Genomic DNA, 20,629 nt, shown 5'->3' on the forward strand with positions numbered 1-20,629 from the left:
ATGCCCAAAATACTTGGAGAACACCCGAGTAACAAGCACACTCGCTCATCACTAGTCAGGACTCATTCAGATGTCAGTAATCTCCACGTGAGAAAAATGATCAGAGTGAAAACCATAAATAGTGCTTATATGAGAAAATCAAACATGTGAACAAGCCCTCAGTCCTTTGCTGCTAATGTACATGTGAATTTCCTGAAAGTACAAGTCTACAATACCCCATTGGCTGTTCAATAAAAATTATTGGAAAATAAAATTGCACATTTATTTTTTTTAATATAGATCATGATAAGAAAAATTATAAAAGATACCAAAAAAATAAATAAATCAAAATAAAAAACGTAAAACTTGACTTAATCATTAGCTCATTTTTGGATGACACGTTTTCTTTAATTAGCATAATCAGTTACAAAGTTACATAGGTTGAAAAAAAAAAAAAGACCCAGGTCCATCAAGCTCAACCTTTCTACAACAGTATTTTAGACAGACTCAGCTAAAATGAATATTATAAAGCAACCCGATGTCAAATCTGCATTTCCTCCTCAGCAGACCCATCTGATGATTTCCAGTCCAGAAGGTCCCAATTATATTTCTGCTCCAACGCAGGCTGCGCACACAGAACGATGTCCAGGACTTTTATTCCGTTTGTTATTTGTAAACAGACATTAGAATGTCTCATTACTTCTCATGTCACAATCCTGAGTGTGAGGACGCTCTGAAGTGCTCCTTCAGAAAACGACCAACGCTGCCATTCTTTCCCTCCATCAAGCCCTGAGCTGCATTAACCGTAAAGCGAGCGGACGGTGTAAATCTCTGCTGTGCTCAATAATTAAATCATTATTGTGTGATGGAACAGGAATAATGATGTTTTGCAGTTCTATGTTCAGATGTGAAGACAGGCCGTAAGCGCGGAGAACGCAATGTGGGGAGTGCGGGCAGTATTCATCTCCGCAGCCAAACACAATTACAAACAAGAAGGAGCCGTCAGCCGGAAATCTCCAGTGCCAATCTCCGCATCCATATCCATTCCTACACTCCTGATGGTAATCTGTCTCATCTGGGGCAGCAAGGACACAAGCAGAAGCCAACAGCCACTCCAAGTCCTTGAGATGTCCTCTTCGGGCAAGTTGGAAAAACCACCAGTCACCTTTTTAGTAGCTCCTCGAAGGGTTTAGATAGTCTTCCCAGACTTTCATATCATAAGCCTGCCTTGGTATGTAGCGATATACTATCTCCCCTTCTTTTCTGCTGCATGAGGGGCCACTCAGGACCCCGGGAAAAATTGTGGGAGCTGTAATAATACCAAACATAATGAAGCTTTCATTAGATAAAGGACAATTGTGTCATACACGCAAGTGCATGTTTCCAGATTTATCAATCGGACCACTTAAAGAAGCCCTCTTCCTCCTCCCATCAAAATTTGTATCCTCTTAATATATTGCAATCATCATATTATAGCGCACTGTGTACTTACTATTGCTCATTTTGCCTTTCTATGCAGTTAATTCTTCTCTTTTCCATTAGGTCTATGACATCAGGTGATTAAAAATTAACTGGATCCCTTCTAAGCTCTACGTAGAAACAGGAGGTCTCTTTTCCCTACATGAGTCATCATTAGAACTACAGTTCTATAAGACTGCAAAGCTCAGGGAAGATAAGCTCCATCGCTTCTTCAACGCCCGACAAAGCTGCTCTGCTCCTGCCAGGGACTTTGTATTTATGTAAAATTGAAGTTCTAATGATGACTCATGCTGGGAAAAGATGCTTAGAAAGATTCAGCTAGTCAATTTTTAAATCACATGATGTCAGACACCTAATGGAAAAAAAATATCTGTGTAGAAAAGCAGAATGAGAAATTGCCATATAATATGAGAATTGTAATATATTTACAAGATATATATTTTGATCGGAGTGCTTCTTTAAAGTGTACATGTCCCTTTATGCAAAATCTGTAGAAAAGCTTGACCTTGCTGCCCCCATACCCTCTTATTAGTCAAAACTACTTTGGAGCATATGCCCATCTAATATGTTGAAAAACTGTCCTGGTTGTCATGCTCTGTAACTTGCTACTTTTTGAACAGGGAATTCCTATTCATTAGCATTCTGCCAGTACTATAGGTTCTAGAACTTCCCTTCCCTCACTTAACCACATACAATGTTCCCATTATTGTGCAATGGTTTGCCTGCGGTGAGCTGAAAGCCCTCTTTTCTGTTATAGTTTGACAAACCAAAGAGGAGCAGAGAGACAAAGCCCTGCCATCACTTCCTTACCAGTCTCATTGTCTCTGCTGCTGTGGACGGATTACACTCCATAACAGACAGTAGACACCAAGTTAGACAGAAGGGAGACACCTAGTGGCCGGTACCTTACAGTGATTTTTTTCAAACTGAGAAAGGAATTCTGGGCAAATAGAGCATTTCAGTTTATTGAAATACCTTTGACCATTTAAAAAGGAATTTATGATCTGAAAATGACTTATTGTTTAGATCAGGTATTTGTGTTAAACAGTTTAATTTTTATTTAATAATATATTTAAAATAGAAATTTTCGAAGTTACCTGTGTGCACACGCTCATTAGATGCTACAATACAGAAGATGGGGTCAAAGTCAGTTTATAGCTGCTAATGTACATTTGGATTTCCCAAAAAGAACAGAAAGTATGAGTCTGTAATATCCCAAAAATAAAGGTTGAGGATAAAGAAGTGTAAAAGCACTCATAGGGTGACACCATGTAGCCGACAGAAAGAGGACCCCTCTGGCTGCATGTAAGTCAGTGGTGCTGCTGCCCGATGTAGACAAAGTAGAACAGGGGTCCACAGTCTGTAGCTTGAAAGCCTCATGTGGCTTGTGGGCCTGTGATGTGTGGCTCACAGCTGTCTGCCATCTTGGTGCATTAACACCAGGTGTAGTAAACAGCTGTTAAATGGATTGTCCACTACTAGGACAACCCCTTCTCATACCCCATGCTTGGGCTGATAAAATAAAAAAACCTATACTCGCCTCCTGTGTCGGTGTCGTTCCCGCGATGTCTGTGTGGCGCCCCCAGGAGTATGGTCGCCACAGTGGCATTGCCTTCCTCCTAGGGAGGGTGATGTCATGCTTGGAAGCAATGAAGGAACTCTCTATCAGGTAAATCCAGCACACAGCACAGTTCCTGCTCCAGGCCAGCAGAGGGAGCTCTGAACCCAAACTGCTGAGGAGCTGCTCTCTGTGGCTAGGAAAGGGAAGTTAGTTCAGTTCGTGTGGAGAAGGTGAAGAGTGAGGACGTGGGAGAGAGGAGCTGGAGGATTGAGCAGAATTCAGGCTCACTTCTAGCTGTAGCGCATGGTCCAGAGTCCGGTATCCAAGGTTGTATGGATGCTGATGGTCCTGCAGCAGAAACCGGAGGAACGAGAAGCTGTAAATGCTCTGTTCCCAACTAAGGGCCCCGTCACACTTAGCTGCTGAGTCACTAGTTTTGTGATGCAACAGCGATCTCACCAGCGAGATCGCTGTGTGTGACAGCAATCAGCGACCGGCCCCCCTGCCGGTATCCCTGATCTTTGATGGAAAGCCCTGGACATTTTTGGGGTCGCTGGTCTCCCGCTGGTCAGCACGCATTGCTGCATGTGACAGGCAGGAGATCAGCGACTAGCGAGCAGGAGCTGGTAACTAAGGTACACATTGGGTTTCTAAGGGGGCACGCTGTGCCTAGAAACCCGATGTGTACCTTAGTTACCAGCTCCCTGCATCAGTGCGCTGGTAACTAAAGTACACAGTGATGCCGCGCGCTCGGCGTCGCTGGTGCTGATTGCTGGTGAAGCTGTCTGTCTGGCAGCTCACCAGCGATCATGTAGCGACTCACCAGCGATCCTGACACGTTGATATCATTGTCGGGATTGCTGGTGAGTCGCTGTGTGTGACGGGGCCCTAAGACTCGGAGGCACAGCAGTAACGTGTGTGAGTCAGATGAAATAGGAGGCTACGGCTGTCTGCCATACGAGGGGAGTTCTAAAGACAGCAAGCAAGGGGAACTTCAGTGTAACTCAGTACTGCAAGTGCCTCAGATAAGAGCTAGAAAGGAGACTACACAACCCATCTGCATAGAGAGATTCCTAAGTTGCTCCCAGGCTGATCAACTCCTGTACCATCTGTAATCTGGACCCTGGACTGCACTTACAAACCAAAGTAAAGGTAAAGGAAACTGCACCCTGTTGTGTCATTGCCTTCTTCCTGCAACCCCTTCAGCACTGCTACATCTATGTGCCTAACACTGCACCCTCTTCCTCAACACCTATTACTACTGCCCTGGGACTACAGCTCTACCTGTGGGGAGCTCTTACATCTTGCTGCCTTATACCATCTGTCCCAGAGGATCTGCCTGCAGTGTCGGCTTAACCCCTTCATTGCCGAGCACCACAGGTGGCGTCATGTATCATCCACCTACAAACTTTATTCAGCCACATTTCACCCCATTTGCATGGACGCTCAGGGCCACGGAACGGGTCACCGCCACTGTGACACCTTCCTCTGAGACACCGGCCCGGTACCGAGTAACCCCACTGCCCTGGTGGGCGATCCATCTGCACTTGTTCTTCCCAGGGCTCCCGTGCCGTTGTTGTGACACGTGACTCCGGCGCCCAGTTAGCACTGGCGTTACTGTCCCCGCATTCAGTCAGATCGAACATGAAGGGGACATCCAGGCTGCAGCTGGGACTAAGATGGGAATAAGGGTCCTGTTACATTTAGCGATGCACCAGCGATCCCGACAACGATACGACCCGGTCAGGATCGCTGGTGCATCGCTAAATGGTCGTTAGTGAGCTGCGAAACAGGCAGACCTCACCAGCGACGCAGCAGCGATAAGCGATCCGTCGGCGGTCGCTGTTACCTTTCACACCGCAGCGATGATGACGACTTCCGCCTGCGTCCATGCCTTGCTAGTCGGCACCAGCGGGACGCCAACAACGAAAAAATGGCCCAGGACATTCGAGCGCGATCAGTGATATCCAGCAAGGGGGCCGGTCGCAGGTACGTGTCACACAAAGCGAGATTGCTAGCGATATTGCATCACAAAATCGGTGACGCTTTAGCGATATCGCTAGCGATCTTGCTATGTGTGAAAGGCCCTTAACTCTTTAAGGTTTGGGGAAATTCCTGGGATAGCACCCAAGATAAAATATCAACTTGATTGCAAGGTTTTTTTTTGCTTTTGGTCTTATGGACTTTTGTTGACTTAAGTACAAGGCCGTCTTACCACAGTTGCAAAGTTCGTGACCCCTCTGATATTGTGCCATCTGTCTCTACTATCTCCATACATTGTACCCCAAGAAAAGACCTCCGGACTGATTAAGGTGGCCCTATGCTTGAGCTTTAAGCCCCCGTTACACACTGCGATATCGCTGCATATGATACTTGCCTCCGACCGGCTCCCAAGCTGGTTATCGCTGATCACGCGAGAAGCTCCTGGATCATTCCTCGTTGGCCACTTCCTGCTGGGCTTCCTGCTGTGACGATGAGCTACGCATGGAGCCGGGCGGGAGGACGTCAGGATCGCCGCATCTGACAGGTAAGTAGCGACCCCCGTCCCCTGCGATGTCACTGGTGAGATCTGCCTGTGTGGCAGCTCACTAGTGACCACCTAGCGATGCACCAGCGATCCTGACCGCGTCATATCACTGGTCGGGATCACTGGTCCATCGCTAGGTGTAACGGTACCCTTACCCTAGATAACCTGAGAAAGCCCAGTTCTCTGCAAAACCCTGGATTCACTGTTACATGTGGTCCGAATAGGAAAAAAGCATCTCACTGAATGTTGATAAATTTCACCATGTTTTGTTTCTGGATGCATGCCGTTCACAAGCTTTTTACCATTGCAGTTTTATCTATGCAGGAACATTTACACCGTGAACCGTATAACTCCATTTTATTTTAGACTATGTAAGGCTGATTAATATCATTATTTTCCATTGTTTATATTGGAGGAAACCAGAGAACTTGGGAGGAAACCCACGCAAACACGGGGAGAACATACAAAAGTCCTTGCAAAAATGTTTTTGGTGGGATTTGAACCCAGGACCCCAGCATTAACAAATGAGCCGCCGTGCTACCCAATTAGTGGGCTTTTTCCTGTATATGGTAATATAAACATTATTCATACATGATTATATTCATACAAATGTATTGCTTGTTTAGCATTTAAAGGCTCTGCTCACATGTTCATTTATCCTTTTTGTCTGTTGCCTTTAGAACAAATGGAAAAGATAAATGGAATTAGGATCGTGTGAATTCCCACTTCAAATGAGAGCAAAGGGTTTTATGTTATATACAGAATATATATATATATATATATATATATATATATATATATATATATAATCTGTATATAGTGCTAACATATTCCGCAGCGCTTTACAGTTTGCACACATCATCATCACTGTCCCCGATGGGGCTCACAATCTAAATTCCCTATCAGTAGGTCTTTGGAATGTGGGAGGAAACTGGAGTACCCGGAGGAAACCCACACAAACACAGGGAGAACATAGAAACTCCTTGCAGATGTTGTCCTTGGTGGGATTCGAACCCAGGACCCCAGCGCTGCAAGGCTGCAATATTAACCACTGAGCCATCATACAGTGCTAACCACTCAGCCACCGTGCTGATATATATATATATATATATATAAATAAAAAATGTTCCCTTTGGTGTATTTTTTTTTTCAAGAATGGGGAAAAAAAATTCCTGTATGAAGAACTCTTTCTTCTGTTCTGAAAACAAATAAAAAGCGGAAACAAGACAAACCCCATATAAATCAACAGGACATCTCTGCTCCCATTTGAAATAGGTTTATAAAAGATCCTAATCATAGTTTCTGTCCTAAACTACAAAGACAAGTGGGAAGGATAAACAGACGTGAGAACAGAGCCTTAAAATTGCTTTTGATTAAAAAAAAACAAAAAAACAACATTTTTTAGTTTATATAAATATATAATAAAGTGTATAAATATATCTAGTATTAAGTGTAAATATGTAATAAATTGTATACCTATATTATAGTAAATGGTATAAACTTAAATATAGTTAGCAGGAACAGTAAATATATCCAATTACTTTACCTGTGTCATCATAAAACAGGTGAACCTGCTGCTAAATCCTAACAAATTCCCCTCTGCTATATCTGTAGTTGTAAGTGGGGACAATAACACACTGTATAATGTGTATCTGCAATTAACCCATTATTCATTTGCATTATTGCACAGTGATGAGACAATAAAAAGTTAAACTTTCCATTTTAACTTGAAGTAGAGAAAGATTTAGGAACATACAGGCTGAAATAGATAAGCAGTGGCCACACCAGACACAATCTCCAGAACACACCAGGAGGATTAGGCTATCTCAAATAATCACACATTGCACAGAATAATTGAAATCCCTGGAAGATGCACTCAGGGACGTGGTGGTGCTAGGAGTTGAGATACTATGGACCCTGCCATAAAAGTAACCCCGAATTTACAAAATCATAATGACTCAGCCATGAAAAGTTTGGCACACTTACTAGGCAGCTTGAGGCTTCCAGTTCTCTGAAGTCCAGGAGATAAGTTGAAGAACTGGACTCTGTGTGTAGCCATTCCAGTGTGTATCTCCTAAAGGTCCAAGTGGAGAAGTCCTCAGGTTTTTTTCCCTCTTAGAAACTAGTTAATATCCACTGCAACAACTGGACTTGGAGGTCAGTCAGTAGTATGGTCAACCTACAAAAATTCAATTTGTCCTACCCTGTAGTCACAGGTTGTTTATTTTTTAATCTTAATGACCTCTGCAAAAACTGGACAACAAGGTAAGTCAGTAGTATGGTCAACCTTATAGCATTTTAATTAGGTGAATTGGTAAACCCAATGGATAGTCCTTTGTTGGTTAAATCTTTGCAGGTTAAGCTGATAGAGGTTCTTACCTAAAGAAGATCAGAAAGTTACTCCCAGGATTAGAGTAGTTCTTACTTTATGGTTTCTATCTGGAGACTTCTTCAGCAAACTTAGACACTGGTGGAAGGTCCACTTGTGGCTGAAGTCTGAACCTACTGAGTGGATCTGAAGAGCAGCTGTTTTCTGGTGGTTGAGAACTTGAGATCCACCTGCAAATTGTGCTCTTAAATGAGGTGAGACCTTCCAGGTTGAAAGTCTAGTGAGATGCCTTCAGACTTAGGTCAGGTGTTTTTCAGAGCAGTCTCTGGTGCCTCTTTCCCTGGCACATGTATTCCTAATATCCTGATGGAAGTCCTTGGCAGTTGGCACTCCCAGACTGGCATATGCCAATGACTGGAGATAAGGGGATGGGTCACCCTTGTCCTTATGCAGCTTTTGTCTCCCAGCAGGGTGGCTCTGTAGTCAGCCTGTGCTTTAGCTCTGCGGGTTCTTTCTGTTGGAGTTGCAATTTTCTGTGCATGACAGGACTGCAGCACAGGCAGCAGCTGCTCTCCCTCTCCTCTCTTTCCTTCCTTGCAACGACTTTCAATTCACCTGGATGGAGAGGGAGAAGCAGGGATGCTCTAGGTAGGAGGCATGCATCGGAGAGAGAGGGGCGTGTTGGCTTCTCTGTAGATCCGGCAGCCTGAGCAGAAGAAGACCCATGCACCTAGTGATGGAGAGAAGAAGACCAGGGGCTTTTGCAGTTGCAGCCCCTCTTTCAGAAGAAGAACACTGTTCTACCCTCTGCTAACAAGGACTGCAGTCATGACGTCATCTCTCCTTTGCCCACCAGGGTGGCACACAAAGGGTGGCTAAGGAGGGTTTGCATTGGCAGAAATGCCCTGAAATATTCAACGTTCTCCTTTAGGATTCACACTTTTTCTCCACTTAAAAAGTTGTCTCTCTGAGAATTGCTGCATGAAGACATCACAATAGACTCTAATGACATATTTGTGGGCATGTGCATCTTCTCTGGAGGAGGCTCATCCATACAGCTGACAGCTGCTCTATTGCTAATATATGATAATAGTGCTGCTATAATTGCCAGTTCTTGATTTGCACTGACAGAGACAGAAAGCTGGAAGTTGCCCCCTCCCCTTATGGTGACTGAATCTTCTTCCAGACTGCAGTTTTCAGTATCAGTATCTTGCATCTCTTGTATTAGTGACTGTTATACTGCTACCATATATTAAATCTGGGTATAGGACATGGGGATTTTATAATCAAGTCAGTAATGAATAAGATGAAATAAATAATAAATGTCTATTAATATTTATAGATAAAAATCAATATTGATTGTTACAAAGAGCTGAGACAGCTCAGTCCTAACACTGCACTGCTGCCTGGTGGCAGGAAAGCAACAGAAAGAAGAAAGGCAAAAGGTGCTCACATAGTTACAGAATTATAATAGAACGCAGCTGTTGTCGTTAGTGGGAATATGTTTTCAGAAAATGATCGGAGTCAAGTTTTTATAGTATAAATATTTTGGTGCTTCTTCAGAGAGGAAAAGGATTTGATCTTTAGCGCCACCTACTGGAAGTAGCAATCTTACATGTCAGTATCAGACCTTTGGGTAAGTGCATACCTCTAGTATTTGGGTATGTGCACATGCTGCGGATCCGCTGCAGATTTGGCCCTGCGTATTCGCAGCAATTTCTGCTGCGGTGTACAGTACCTTTATTTTCTATGGAAAATAAAAACCGCAGTGCACATGCTGTGGATTTTTCCGCGCAGACTTGCTGCGGTTTCAAATCCGCAGCATGTCACTTCTTTGTGCGGAATCCGCAGCGGTTTCACACCTGCTCCATTGTACAGGTGTCAAACCGCAGGGGAAAACCACAGGCTAATCCACACTAAATCCGCAGGTCTTTTGACCTGCGGATTTACCTGTGGATTTTGCCAAATCTGCGCGGAAAAATCCGCAACACAATCCGGAACGTGTGCACTTACCCTCAGGTGCTGAAACATCTGCACCATTTCTGCTTCTCTTGGCAAGAAAAATGCTGTGTAAAATAGGCGCCTTTTTTTTCAGCATTTTGGATTCATGTTTACATGCGTTTTTTGTTGATTTTTTTTTCGCCATTCGTTAGTATTGATGAAATCTGCAGCAAAAATAGCTGAAAGAATTGACATGACCCAGATTTAAATCTGCACTTCTCCGATTTATACGCTCGTGTGAGCAAGCCGATAAAGTTATCACTAGTCATGGGCGAATCCCTGGATGTTTGGGTCTGGCCAAACAGTTATAAAAAGTTCAGTTTGGGTACCAGAACAGTAACCGAACTCCATGGGGGGCCTGAACATCCGTTGTTTGCCATGCTGTCATCGGCATGACAGCCCAGCAAACACTACATCTGATAGGCGGTAACATCGTCACTGCCGGTTAGAGAGCTGCAGTTCCCACGCTGTCAGATGACAACGTGAACCGGCAGCTGTGACCGGAGGTAAACAGCTTACCTCTGGCCACATAGGGGTTTGCAGATGAGAGAGTACTCCTCCCATCAGCCTACGCCTGCTACCCCTAATAGTGAGAGCAAGTGTGGCTGATGGAAGTATTCATTAGCCAGAGGTATAAACAAATTCTAATACAAAAAATATGGGGTCTTTCTATGTTTGATAACCAGCAAGATAAAACTAACAGTTGCGGGCTGCAACCCTCGGCTGTCAGCTTTATCATGGCTAGTTATCAAGAATAGAGGGGTCCCCATGCAGTTTTTTTTTAATTATTTAAATAATTTTTTTTAAAAAAAACAGTGTGGGGTCCCCCTCCATTTTTGATAACCAGCCAATCTAAAACCGACAGCTGGGATTTGCTATTCTCAGGCTGGTAAGGGGCCAAGGATATTGGGCTATTGCACCCTCCCAGCCGTAAAATAGCAGCCTGCAGCCACCCCACAAAAGGCGCATCTATTAGATGCGCCAATTCTGAAGCTTTGCCCCACTCTTCCCACTTGCCCTGTATAGGTGACAAGTGGGGTTCATATTTGTGGGGATGATGTCACCTTTGTATTGTCAAGTGACATCAAGTCCAGCGGTTAGTAATGAAGAGGCGTTTTAAAGATACATATCCATAACCCCAAAGTCATATTGTCAGTAAAATTTAATGCTGCGTAAACTCACCCGCGGTGCAGGTTTATGAGGCACAACATATCATTTTCTGTAGCGTCTCCGCTGCAATACAATGCCCTGAAACACAAGTGCGGTAATTCGAATGCAGCATCCAAAACGCTGCTATTCCTGATTGTGGGCACCAACCCTAAAAGGTCCAGAAATGGTGCTGAAAATCTGCAACATCAAAACCTCACCAAAATCTCATCTTGGAAACCTGATGAGCTGGGAGCAGCTCAGAAAAAGACAGAAAATTAACAATCTTACTGACAGACTGTCAGTTTACTCATTCTGCAGCCAGCAACATGCAGGAAAACAAATGTCTGTAAAAGCCAAATGATGCAAAATTTATAATGAAACCAAATTGCAAAAAATATTTTTAGCCCAAAATACATGCGTTTAAGAACAGAAAATGTCTCCAAATGTGTGCACGTCCTTTAATGACTATAATTGAGGTCTTTAAAAATGACATAAATGAGATTGGATCTGCCAAACGTGATGTGCAAGGGACAAAATAAGTGACTGTAGTGTCAGTACAACTGAGATCGGTTGTTTTTTTGCACATTTCCAATGCTTTCGCCCAGATCTCACTGGCAGTGTAGCAGTTCTGTCGGATTCATCCCATGGTTCGTGTCATCACATTCTTCAGTCTCTCCGCTGCTAATGTCCTTTTAATCTGAGTTCAAGGCCTGACACTATTTAATCATCATCTGAATAATTAAGTCCGGGCAGCGCTTGATTAGACGGTTGCACTGAATTAATAATTCGCTGGACAAAATTAATGCACTCACTGTGGATAAGAGGATCGTACAGAAGTGACTCCCAAAGTTTTATTTATTTTATTAATGTAATCATCCATACATAAACACAATGTATAGATCCCCTATAACCAGACTGCCCACCACCAGACCCGAAATATTCTTCCATTGTTCCTCCCTCTCAGGGGTAAAGTGACATTCAGAATATTTGTTATTTTAAGTGCACACACCCCTGAGGTATAAGCCCCATTTTGGCCACACCAATCGTTCCTCACAAGGTTGCTTTAGAAAAAAAAAGAACAATGCATGATGCACACTTTTTGGGTTTGGTGCAGTTTGCTAAAAGGGACTTTTTTTGTGGGGTTATGATTTTATGGCATTCATTGTGCTATAAAATGACCCGGCGTCTTTTTTTTTTTTTTAATTAATATTTTAGTTGTTTAAAAAAAGTTAAACCGTAAGAAAAAATGTAGTTTGTAAAGCTCATATATTTTTCCAATGACTGACCCATATGAGGGTTTGTTTTTTTCTGGGTGCTGAGCAGTAGTTTTATTGGTAACCTTTTGGACTACATGCAACGTTTTATCAGTTTTTTTATTGAATTTTTTTGATGGGGGATAAGTGCAACAAACAAATGGCAATTTTGACATTGAGATTTTTTTTTCTTAATTGCTTTTATTTTGTGAGTTAAATAATGTTATATTTTGATAGATCTGCATTTGCAGTTATTATAAACATGCTTTATTTAGTTATTTTGGATGCCAACAAGGTGTAGAGATTGAAATTTCAATGTGAATACTTTTCTGCCCAATGATGACAAAAGAATTCTAGGAGTGATACCTTTATTGGCTAACCAGAAAATAATAAGACAACTGTCAAGAATATGTCCCAGCAGTCCATTATCCCTGACTAGTGTTGAGCATTCCGATACCGCAAGTATCGGGTATCGGCCGATACTTGCTGTATCGGAATTCCGATACCGACTTCCGATATTTTTTCAATATCGGAATTCGGCATCGGAATCGGAAGTTCAAAGTTGATTGACAGACTGACGTCATCATGATGCGCGGTGTGTGCGCATCATGATGCGCCGTCATTTCGGGCCTTCCGGGGGTCTCTGCCGGCCTGCCGGGGGGCTGTGCCGGCCTGCCGGGGGGCTGTGTGGACTGCCCGGGGTCTGTACCGGCCTGCCGGGGGGGCTGTGCCGGCCTGCCGGTGGTCTGTGCACCCTGTGGGGGTCTGTACCGGCCTGCCGGGGGGCTGTGCCGGCCTGCCGGTGGTCTGTGCACCCTGTGGGGGTCTGTACCGGCCTGCCGGGGGGCTGTGCCGGCCTGCCGGTGGTCTGTGCACCCTGTGGGGGTCTGTACCGGCCTGCCGGGGGGCTGTGCCGGCCTGCCGGTGGTCTGTGCACCCTGTGGGGGTCTGTACCGGCCTGCCGGGGGGCTGTGCCGGCCTGCCGGGGGGCTGTGCTGATGTTCGGGGGTCTGTGCAAGCATCGTCCGATGGGACTACAAGTCCCATCGGGCGATGCCTGCTACCATGACAGTGATTGACACATTAGCCAATGATGGGACAGTAGTAGTCCCATCATCCGGCTAATGTGTTAAATGTTAAAAAAAAAAAAAAAATACTACATACATACTACATGCATACTACATACATACTACATGCTACATACATACTACATATATACTACATACATACTACATACATACTACATGCATGCTACATACATACTACATGCTACATACATACTACATGCATGCTACATACATACTACATGCTACATACATACTACATATATACTACATACATACTACATACATGCTACATACATACTGCATGCTACATACATACTACATACATACTACATGCATGCTACATGCATGCTACATACATACTACATGCATGCTACATGCATGCTACATACATACTACATGCTACATACATACCACATACATACTACATACATACTACATACTACATATATACTACATGCATGCTACATACATACTACATGCTACATACATACCACATACATACTACATACATACTACATACTACATATATACTACATGCATGCTACATACATACTACATGCCACATACATACCACATACATACTACATACATACTACATACATACTACATGCTACATACATACTACATATATACTACATGCATGCTACATACATACTACATGCTACATACATACCACATACATACTACATACATGCTACATACATACTACATGCATGCTACATACATACTACATATATACTACATGCATGCTACATACATGCTACATGCATGCTACATACATACTACATACATACTACATGCTACATACATACCACATATATACTACATACATACAATACATTCATACAATACATACATAGACATACAGTACATATAACATAGAGTAACATACTTACCAATACTTGTCACATTGTTCCCCGAAGCCATTGTCTTTTCCGGAATAAATATTAACATAACAAACCACAAAAATACTCACCCACGATCCGAAGCAGTCCACGAGTGTGTCCCACGACGATCTTGGGTAGAGAACGGCAGCATCAGATGATGCTGCCGTTCTCTACGGGCTGCAGGAATCCAATGACGGAAGGTAGGTATCTTTCCGCACTGTATTCCTCCGCCACTTAAAAAAAAAAAAAGTCCCTAGTCTCACTTTATGCCATTGCTGCGTGGGAAATTCCCACACAGCAATGGCATAAAGTGAGACTAGGGACTTTTTTTTTTTTAAGTGGCGGAGGAATACAGTGCGGAAGGATACCTACCTTCCGTCATTGGATTCCTGCAGCCCGTAGAGAACGGCAGCAACAGCTGATGCTGCAGTTCTCTACCCAAGATCGTCGTGGGACACACTCGTGGACTGCTTCGGATCGTGGGTGAGTATTTTTGTGGTTTGTTATGTTAATATTTATTCCGGAAAAGACAATGGCTTCGGGGAACAATGTGACAAGTATTGGTAAGTATGTTACTCTATGTTATATGTACTGTATGTCTATGTATGTATTGTATGAATGTATTGTATGTATGTAGTATATATGTGGTATGTATGTAGCATGTAGTATGTATGTAGTATGTAGCATGCATGTAGCATGCAGTATGTATGTAGCATGCATGTAGTATATATGTAGTATGTATGTAGCATGTAGTATGTAGCATGCATGTAGCATGTAGTATGTATGTAGCATGCATGTAGTATGTATGTAGCATGTAGTATGTATGTAGCATGCATGTAGTATGTATGTAGCATGCATGTAGTATGTATGTAGCATGCATGTAGTATATATGTGTTATGTATGTGGTATGTATGTAGCATGCATGTAGCATGCATGTAGTATGTATGTAGTATATATGTAGTATGTATGTTGCATGTAGTATTTATGTAGTATGAATGTAGCATGTATGGAGTATGCATGTTGTATGTATGTAGCATGTAATTTTTTTTTTTTTTTTTTTTTTTTTACTTTTAACACATTAGCCGGATGATGGGACTGCTACTGTCCCATCATTGGCTAATGTGTCAATCACTGTCATGGTAGCAGGCATCGCCCGATGGGACTTGTAGTCCCATCGGACGATGCCTGCACAGACCCCCGGAGCCTGCACAGACCACCGGCAGGCCGGCACAGACCACCGGCAGGCCGGCACAGCCCCCCGGAGCCTGCACAGCCCCCCGGCAGGCCGGCACAGCCCCCCGGCAGGCCGGCACAGACCACCGGCAGGCCGGCACAGACCACCGGCAGGCCGGCACAGACCACCGGAGCCTGCACAGACCCCCTGGCAGGCCGGCACAGCCCCCCGAAAGGCCCGTACAGACCCCAGAGAGGCTGTACAAGGGCAGGAAAGGGTTTTTCTTATTCCGATACCGGAAGTCCCATAGACTTGAATGGGACTTCCGGTATCGGAATCGGCGATACCGATACTTTTTTTAAAGATCGGCCGATACCATCCGATACGATACTTTGAAGTATCGGACGGTATCGCTCAACTCTATCCCTGACTTCTAGCAGACAAGTCATATTGATTTCCCGTGAGTCATGGGGATTTGAAGTTTCACTAAGTTTCAAGTATAAAACTTAGTGATGTGCCGTTAAAAAGGCAGGAATGAGAAACACGGGACCCCGGCTGTAAGAGAATGTGAGGAGAGGAGGCTGACAGGTCACTGAGTCTGGTGAATTCTGTCATGTTAACTCTCCTCAAAGGAACATTGTAAAGGGCTCTAAATTGTATTTCTTTACAAATCAGGGGCTTGTGTGACTTTCTTATAGTTCCTGAAATGTCAACAAAGAAATATATATTGTTGTAGTAGTAATGTAACTAGAGTCCCATTGGCCCATTGCAAAATTTGTACCTGGGCCCCCACCTCCTTGTTGGAAAGAATAGTCTGTGTGAAGAGGTGGTGGTCCCAGAGGAAAAGGAGGAAGCAGAGGAGGATGCAGAAGTGATAATATCATTAAGTTCTGGAATGTCATCGCACAGGCGGGTGCCATGGGAGGGTGGATTACAGTGATCAAGTTGCGCATATGGTTCCAGACAAACTGTTAGTGAAGGAGCAGGAGCCGAGGAACAAATGGAGGAGGACAAGGAGAAAGAGATTATAGGTGCGCAACAGTAATGAGATGAAGAGGCTAATTATCCCCTCTTTGTTTGTGGTTGGCACGAGGGGACAGAGGAAGCAAACTTGAACGTTATCCTGCCACAATCACAACATGTACTTGGACCTCATGGAAGCGCCCGACACATGAGCCGTCGGGAGCTGCGGGAGCCGTGGGAGGACGGGGGGACACCAGGAGGTATGGGGGACAGATCGGGGGACCCGGGGACTCTATTTCTTTCCCCTCTGATGTGCGATCACATCAGAGGAGAGAGAAAGTAAATGCAAAATCTCAGCTTTTTTTTGTTGCGGTCGCCGTTATACAGTTAATAAATAACGGCGATCGCAACACCGAGGTTGGTAAATACCGACCCGAAACATGTTCTCTAGGGTCTCAGCAACCCCCAGCAGCCGAGACCCCAGAGATATTCTGACTTTGGGGGGCGCTATTTACTTTTTCAACAGCGCCGTTAATTAATGGCACTGTGGTTTAAGTACCCTGAACTACCGCCATTAAAAGGCGGTCATTAAGGGGTTAAAGTATGTAATGAAGTGAATACAATTTACTTCAAAACAATACAATTCCATATCTGTTATTATTCCATATTTATATATAAAGTGCAAAAGATTTTATTTCCAACACTATAAAGTGATATACAAAAGTGCCTATAGAGCAATATAATATAAAAATTAATAAATAAGTCAATTGATTGTAATCTGAACAGCTGTGAAAGATTCTAATGCCACATTACTCACCCCATTTCTAATAACGCTGAGATCATTTGCGCCTGTCAGGAAGAGACCACAATCCTATCTGTGCCATTCCCGGCATCTCAAAAGATCAACTGCGCAGGTCAGGAAGCAAACATATCATCCGAAGCAAAACGAAAGTTTGCACTTGCGCAGTTGCGCTCCGGTGATTGCAGCGCCATCTCTGTTGTTAGAGATCCTACTTGCGCATGCGCAATAATGTCTTTTAGTTACCGCAATTACAGACATGTATTTCTGCTGTAAGAAGCACCCGGCACCATCTTATTTAGGGGCACGCAAGCATGTGCACACGTCGTCATAATTGTTAGTACCTCTCGTTTAATGACAAAAAACCCTATTGAGCATCTTTGTAAAGAGCTGAAAAATGCCATCTGGAAAAGGCAACCTTCAAATGTGGCGCCCCTGAGGCTTGGTCACCACAGAGGTACTGCACCTCCTCCTGAGGTGTGGTACCCCACCATCCAGGTAAGGTGGGAACTCCTTACCACGCTCCAACACATCCCACACAACAGAGTAGTTCAGCAAAACCACATTGCGGCTCCTTGCTTAGAGAGAAGCAGAGCACCTTTGGTGGTTCCCTGCTTGGAACACTAAACGTGCTGGGAGGTGGGTGGAGTTGAGAATACATAAGAGCGGGGAGGTTTAGGATTACAGGTCAGTCTGAGGGGGTCAGTCAGACGGGGAGTCTGAGGTAGGAAGCCACTCGGAGAGGAGTGGGGATCCCTGTAAGAAGGGATGGAGGAAGGAGTGCTGCAGCTGCCTCAGTGACCTGAGCCAGCTGGCATGGGAAAGGAAAGAAGGAGAAAAGACATTGAACTGAAATCTGAGCTTCCATAGGAAAGAAAGATAAGTACGGAACGTAGGAGTAAAAGGGAACACAGAGGACGTGGGTTAGAGGAAGAACCCTGCCTAGAAGTTCTAAGCGGAAGTCCGGGGCCCGGTCCCCGAGGTTGTATGGACACTTATGGTTCTGCAGCAGACATCGGTGGAGTAGTGGGCTGTAAATGCACTACTCCCATCTAAGACTTGGGGGCATAACAGTAACATTGATAGTGAGCCGGGACTCAGGAGTAAGGAGTCCCCAAAGCAGGCTACAGCTGTCTGCCGTACAAGTATAGTTCTTGGGAACATCTGTCAGGAGGAACTCCAGTGTAACTCAGTACTAGGAGATCTTCACACTTAAAGGCGCTATAGAGGAGACGTTCAGAAAGGCACATGTTGGCGGAGTGTTGGAAGGGAGCATTCCATCTTGGAGGTCGACTGAGTCCCTGACTCGGAGGACATGGCACGGAGGCAGGCACCTGTGTGTACTAGAGACTGTGAGAAAAGCTTTGGAACTACAAGCCCTGGTGTCCTCCGTTCATTCTTGCGCCAACACACCCAGCACCGCTACATCTGGGTGCCAGCTTCTACACCGCCTGCGCCTCTCCTCTTCCCCTACATCTACACTGCTCTGGGGCCACTGCTCCGCCTGTGGGGAGCTGCACCATCTTGGCTGCACCACACCACCAGTCACGAACTATTCATTCAAACCATTACGTTCCCACCTGCCATTAATTGGGCGTCCGGGGCCACGGTCCGGGTCACCGCTGCTGTGACACATCCCACTAACGCCGGCCCGGTACAGAGTACCCCCACGGCCCTGGGAGGGCGACCCACAAACATGAAACAACTGGAGAAGTTTGCTCTTGAGGAGTGGGCCAAAATACCTGTCGAGAGGTGCAGAAGTCTCATTGACAGTTACAGGAATCGTTTGATTGCAGTGATTGACTCAAAAGGTTGTGCAACAAAATATTAAGTTAAGGGTACCATCATTTCTGTCCAGGCCTATTTCATGAGTTTTATTTTTTTTTTTAAATTCTGTGGAAGCATGGTTGACAAGCAATGTCTGACTTTCATTTGTTCATTTTCAGAGATTTTTAATATATTATTACTTTGTCAGATTGAAGTTATTTCGGTGACCGTTGTGGGTTTTTCTGTCCTTAAATGAGGGGTACCAATAATTTTGACCACGTGCGTATTTCTGCTGTTAGAAGCACCAGGTGCCATGTAATTTTAAGGCACATTCTCCCCACTTGAACTGGGTTTTAACAGTGCAGTTATAAAAGATCCAACCTATTACTTATTACTGACCATCTACTAAAAAGACCATAGCATAAAAAAAGGCAATGGATTATTCCTAAAAGGAACAGGAACACCCCCCATTAGCTGGGGCTGGTAACCTGTTAACCTAGAAGGTTAGTGGGCGTTCCATTCCCCTCACAGGGAACTACACTCAACCTCTGGCCCTTAATGGAATTCCATATAATGTCCAATTTTCTGCAACAAGTAACTCTTATGATCACAGTATGGTCATTTTTATTTTTATTATGGATTTTTATAATAATATAGGGTGCTTTAGAAAAAATAATCAAAATGTAAACAACTAATTTATGGAAAAAAAAGAAAAGGAAAATTATGACATGCTGTCCTTTGCAGTCCTGAGGTTAAGGTAGATCTATCCATATTCATCACCTTATTTTTCCATTTGTCAAAAAACATTTTCGGATATTTACGGTCTAAAAAAATTTTTGACATTTCATCCAAAGATTTTTCTAACACAGTATTATCACTAACTATTCTTTTTGTTTGCAAATATTGGCTATACAGGAGTGATTCCACCATCCTCCATGGATGGTGGCTATCAAATCTTGATACATTATTCCTATCGGTGGGTTTCACAAACAATTCCATACTCAGTTGCCTATTGTTATTTTTAATCAGTACAACAAGAAACTGAATTTCAGTCTCTGAGTGAACTAGAGTAAATGTAATATCCGGATCCAATCCATTTAGAAAACAATGAAACTCCACAAGTTCATGTAAAGAGCCCACCAATAGGAGGAGGACATCATCTATGTATCTCCACCAACGCAGAACTTTCCTGACGTGGTGGAACACATACAAGAGGTCCTCCTCCATGGCCATCATAGTTAAATTTGCATACACAGGTGCCACTTTAATGCCCATCGCAGTCCCGCCTTGTTGCATATAGAAGGTGTCACCAAACAAAAAATAGTTGTTTTTTAATATTAATTCCAATAATCTTAAATCAAAATCAATCATTTTTGGTGTGTAATCAGTTTAATTTAATTTCCTCTGTACCGCCCTTAAGCCTGTATCATGGTTTATAGAAGTATATAAGTATACAACATCAAATGATGCTAAAATGATGTTTTTGTCAATTTTTACAGTTTCCAATTTTTTTAATAAAAATCTGATATGTCCAAAATACACTCACTGGCCACTTTATTAGGTACACCTGTCCAACTGTGTGTTAAGACTTAATTTCTAATCAGCCAATCACATGGCGGCAACTCAGTGCATTTAGGCATGTAGACATGGTCAAGACAATCTCCTGCAGTTCAAACCGAGCATCAGTATGGGGA

General features: G+C 43.7%; 1 protein-coding gene across 2 annotated transcripts in view; it reads right to left on the reverse strand.

The window, feature by feature from the left end:
* KIAA1217 (KIAA1217 ortholog) overlaps nt 1-10,049 on the reverse strand; it is an 804,298-nt gene extending 794,249 nt beyond the window's left edge. The window contains exons 1-2 of one of the 2 annotated variants that reach the window (XM_073581790.1): nt 7,926-10,049; nt 7,533-7,725 (exon numbers count right to left, since the gene is read on the reverse strand). In XM_073581790.1, the coding sequence (XP_073437891.1) occupies nt 7,533-7,605 (73 nt within the window). In that variant the 5' untranslated portion in view covers nt 7,606-7,725; nt 7,926-10,049. Of the gene's footprint in view, nt 1-7,532 lie in introns of both variants that reach the window. The other variant, XM_073581793.1, reaches the window with a different exon arrangement.
* Nucleotides 10,050-20,629: the final 10,580 nt, after the last annotated feature.

The sequence above is a fragment of the Dendrobates tinctorius genome, unplaced genomic scaffold, assembly GCF_039654945.1.
Source record: "Dendrobates tinctorius isolate UK_male_01 unplaced genomic scaffold, ASM3965494v1 ptg000070l, whole genome shotgun sequence".
Taxonomy (NCBI): domain Eukaryota; kingdom Metazoa; phylum Chordata; class Amphibia; order Anura; family Dendrobatidae; genus Dendrobates; species Dendrobates tinctorius.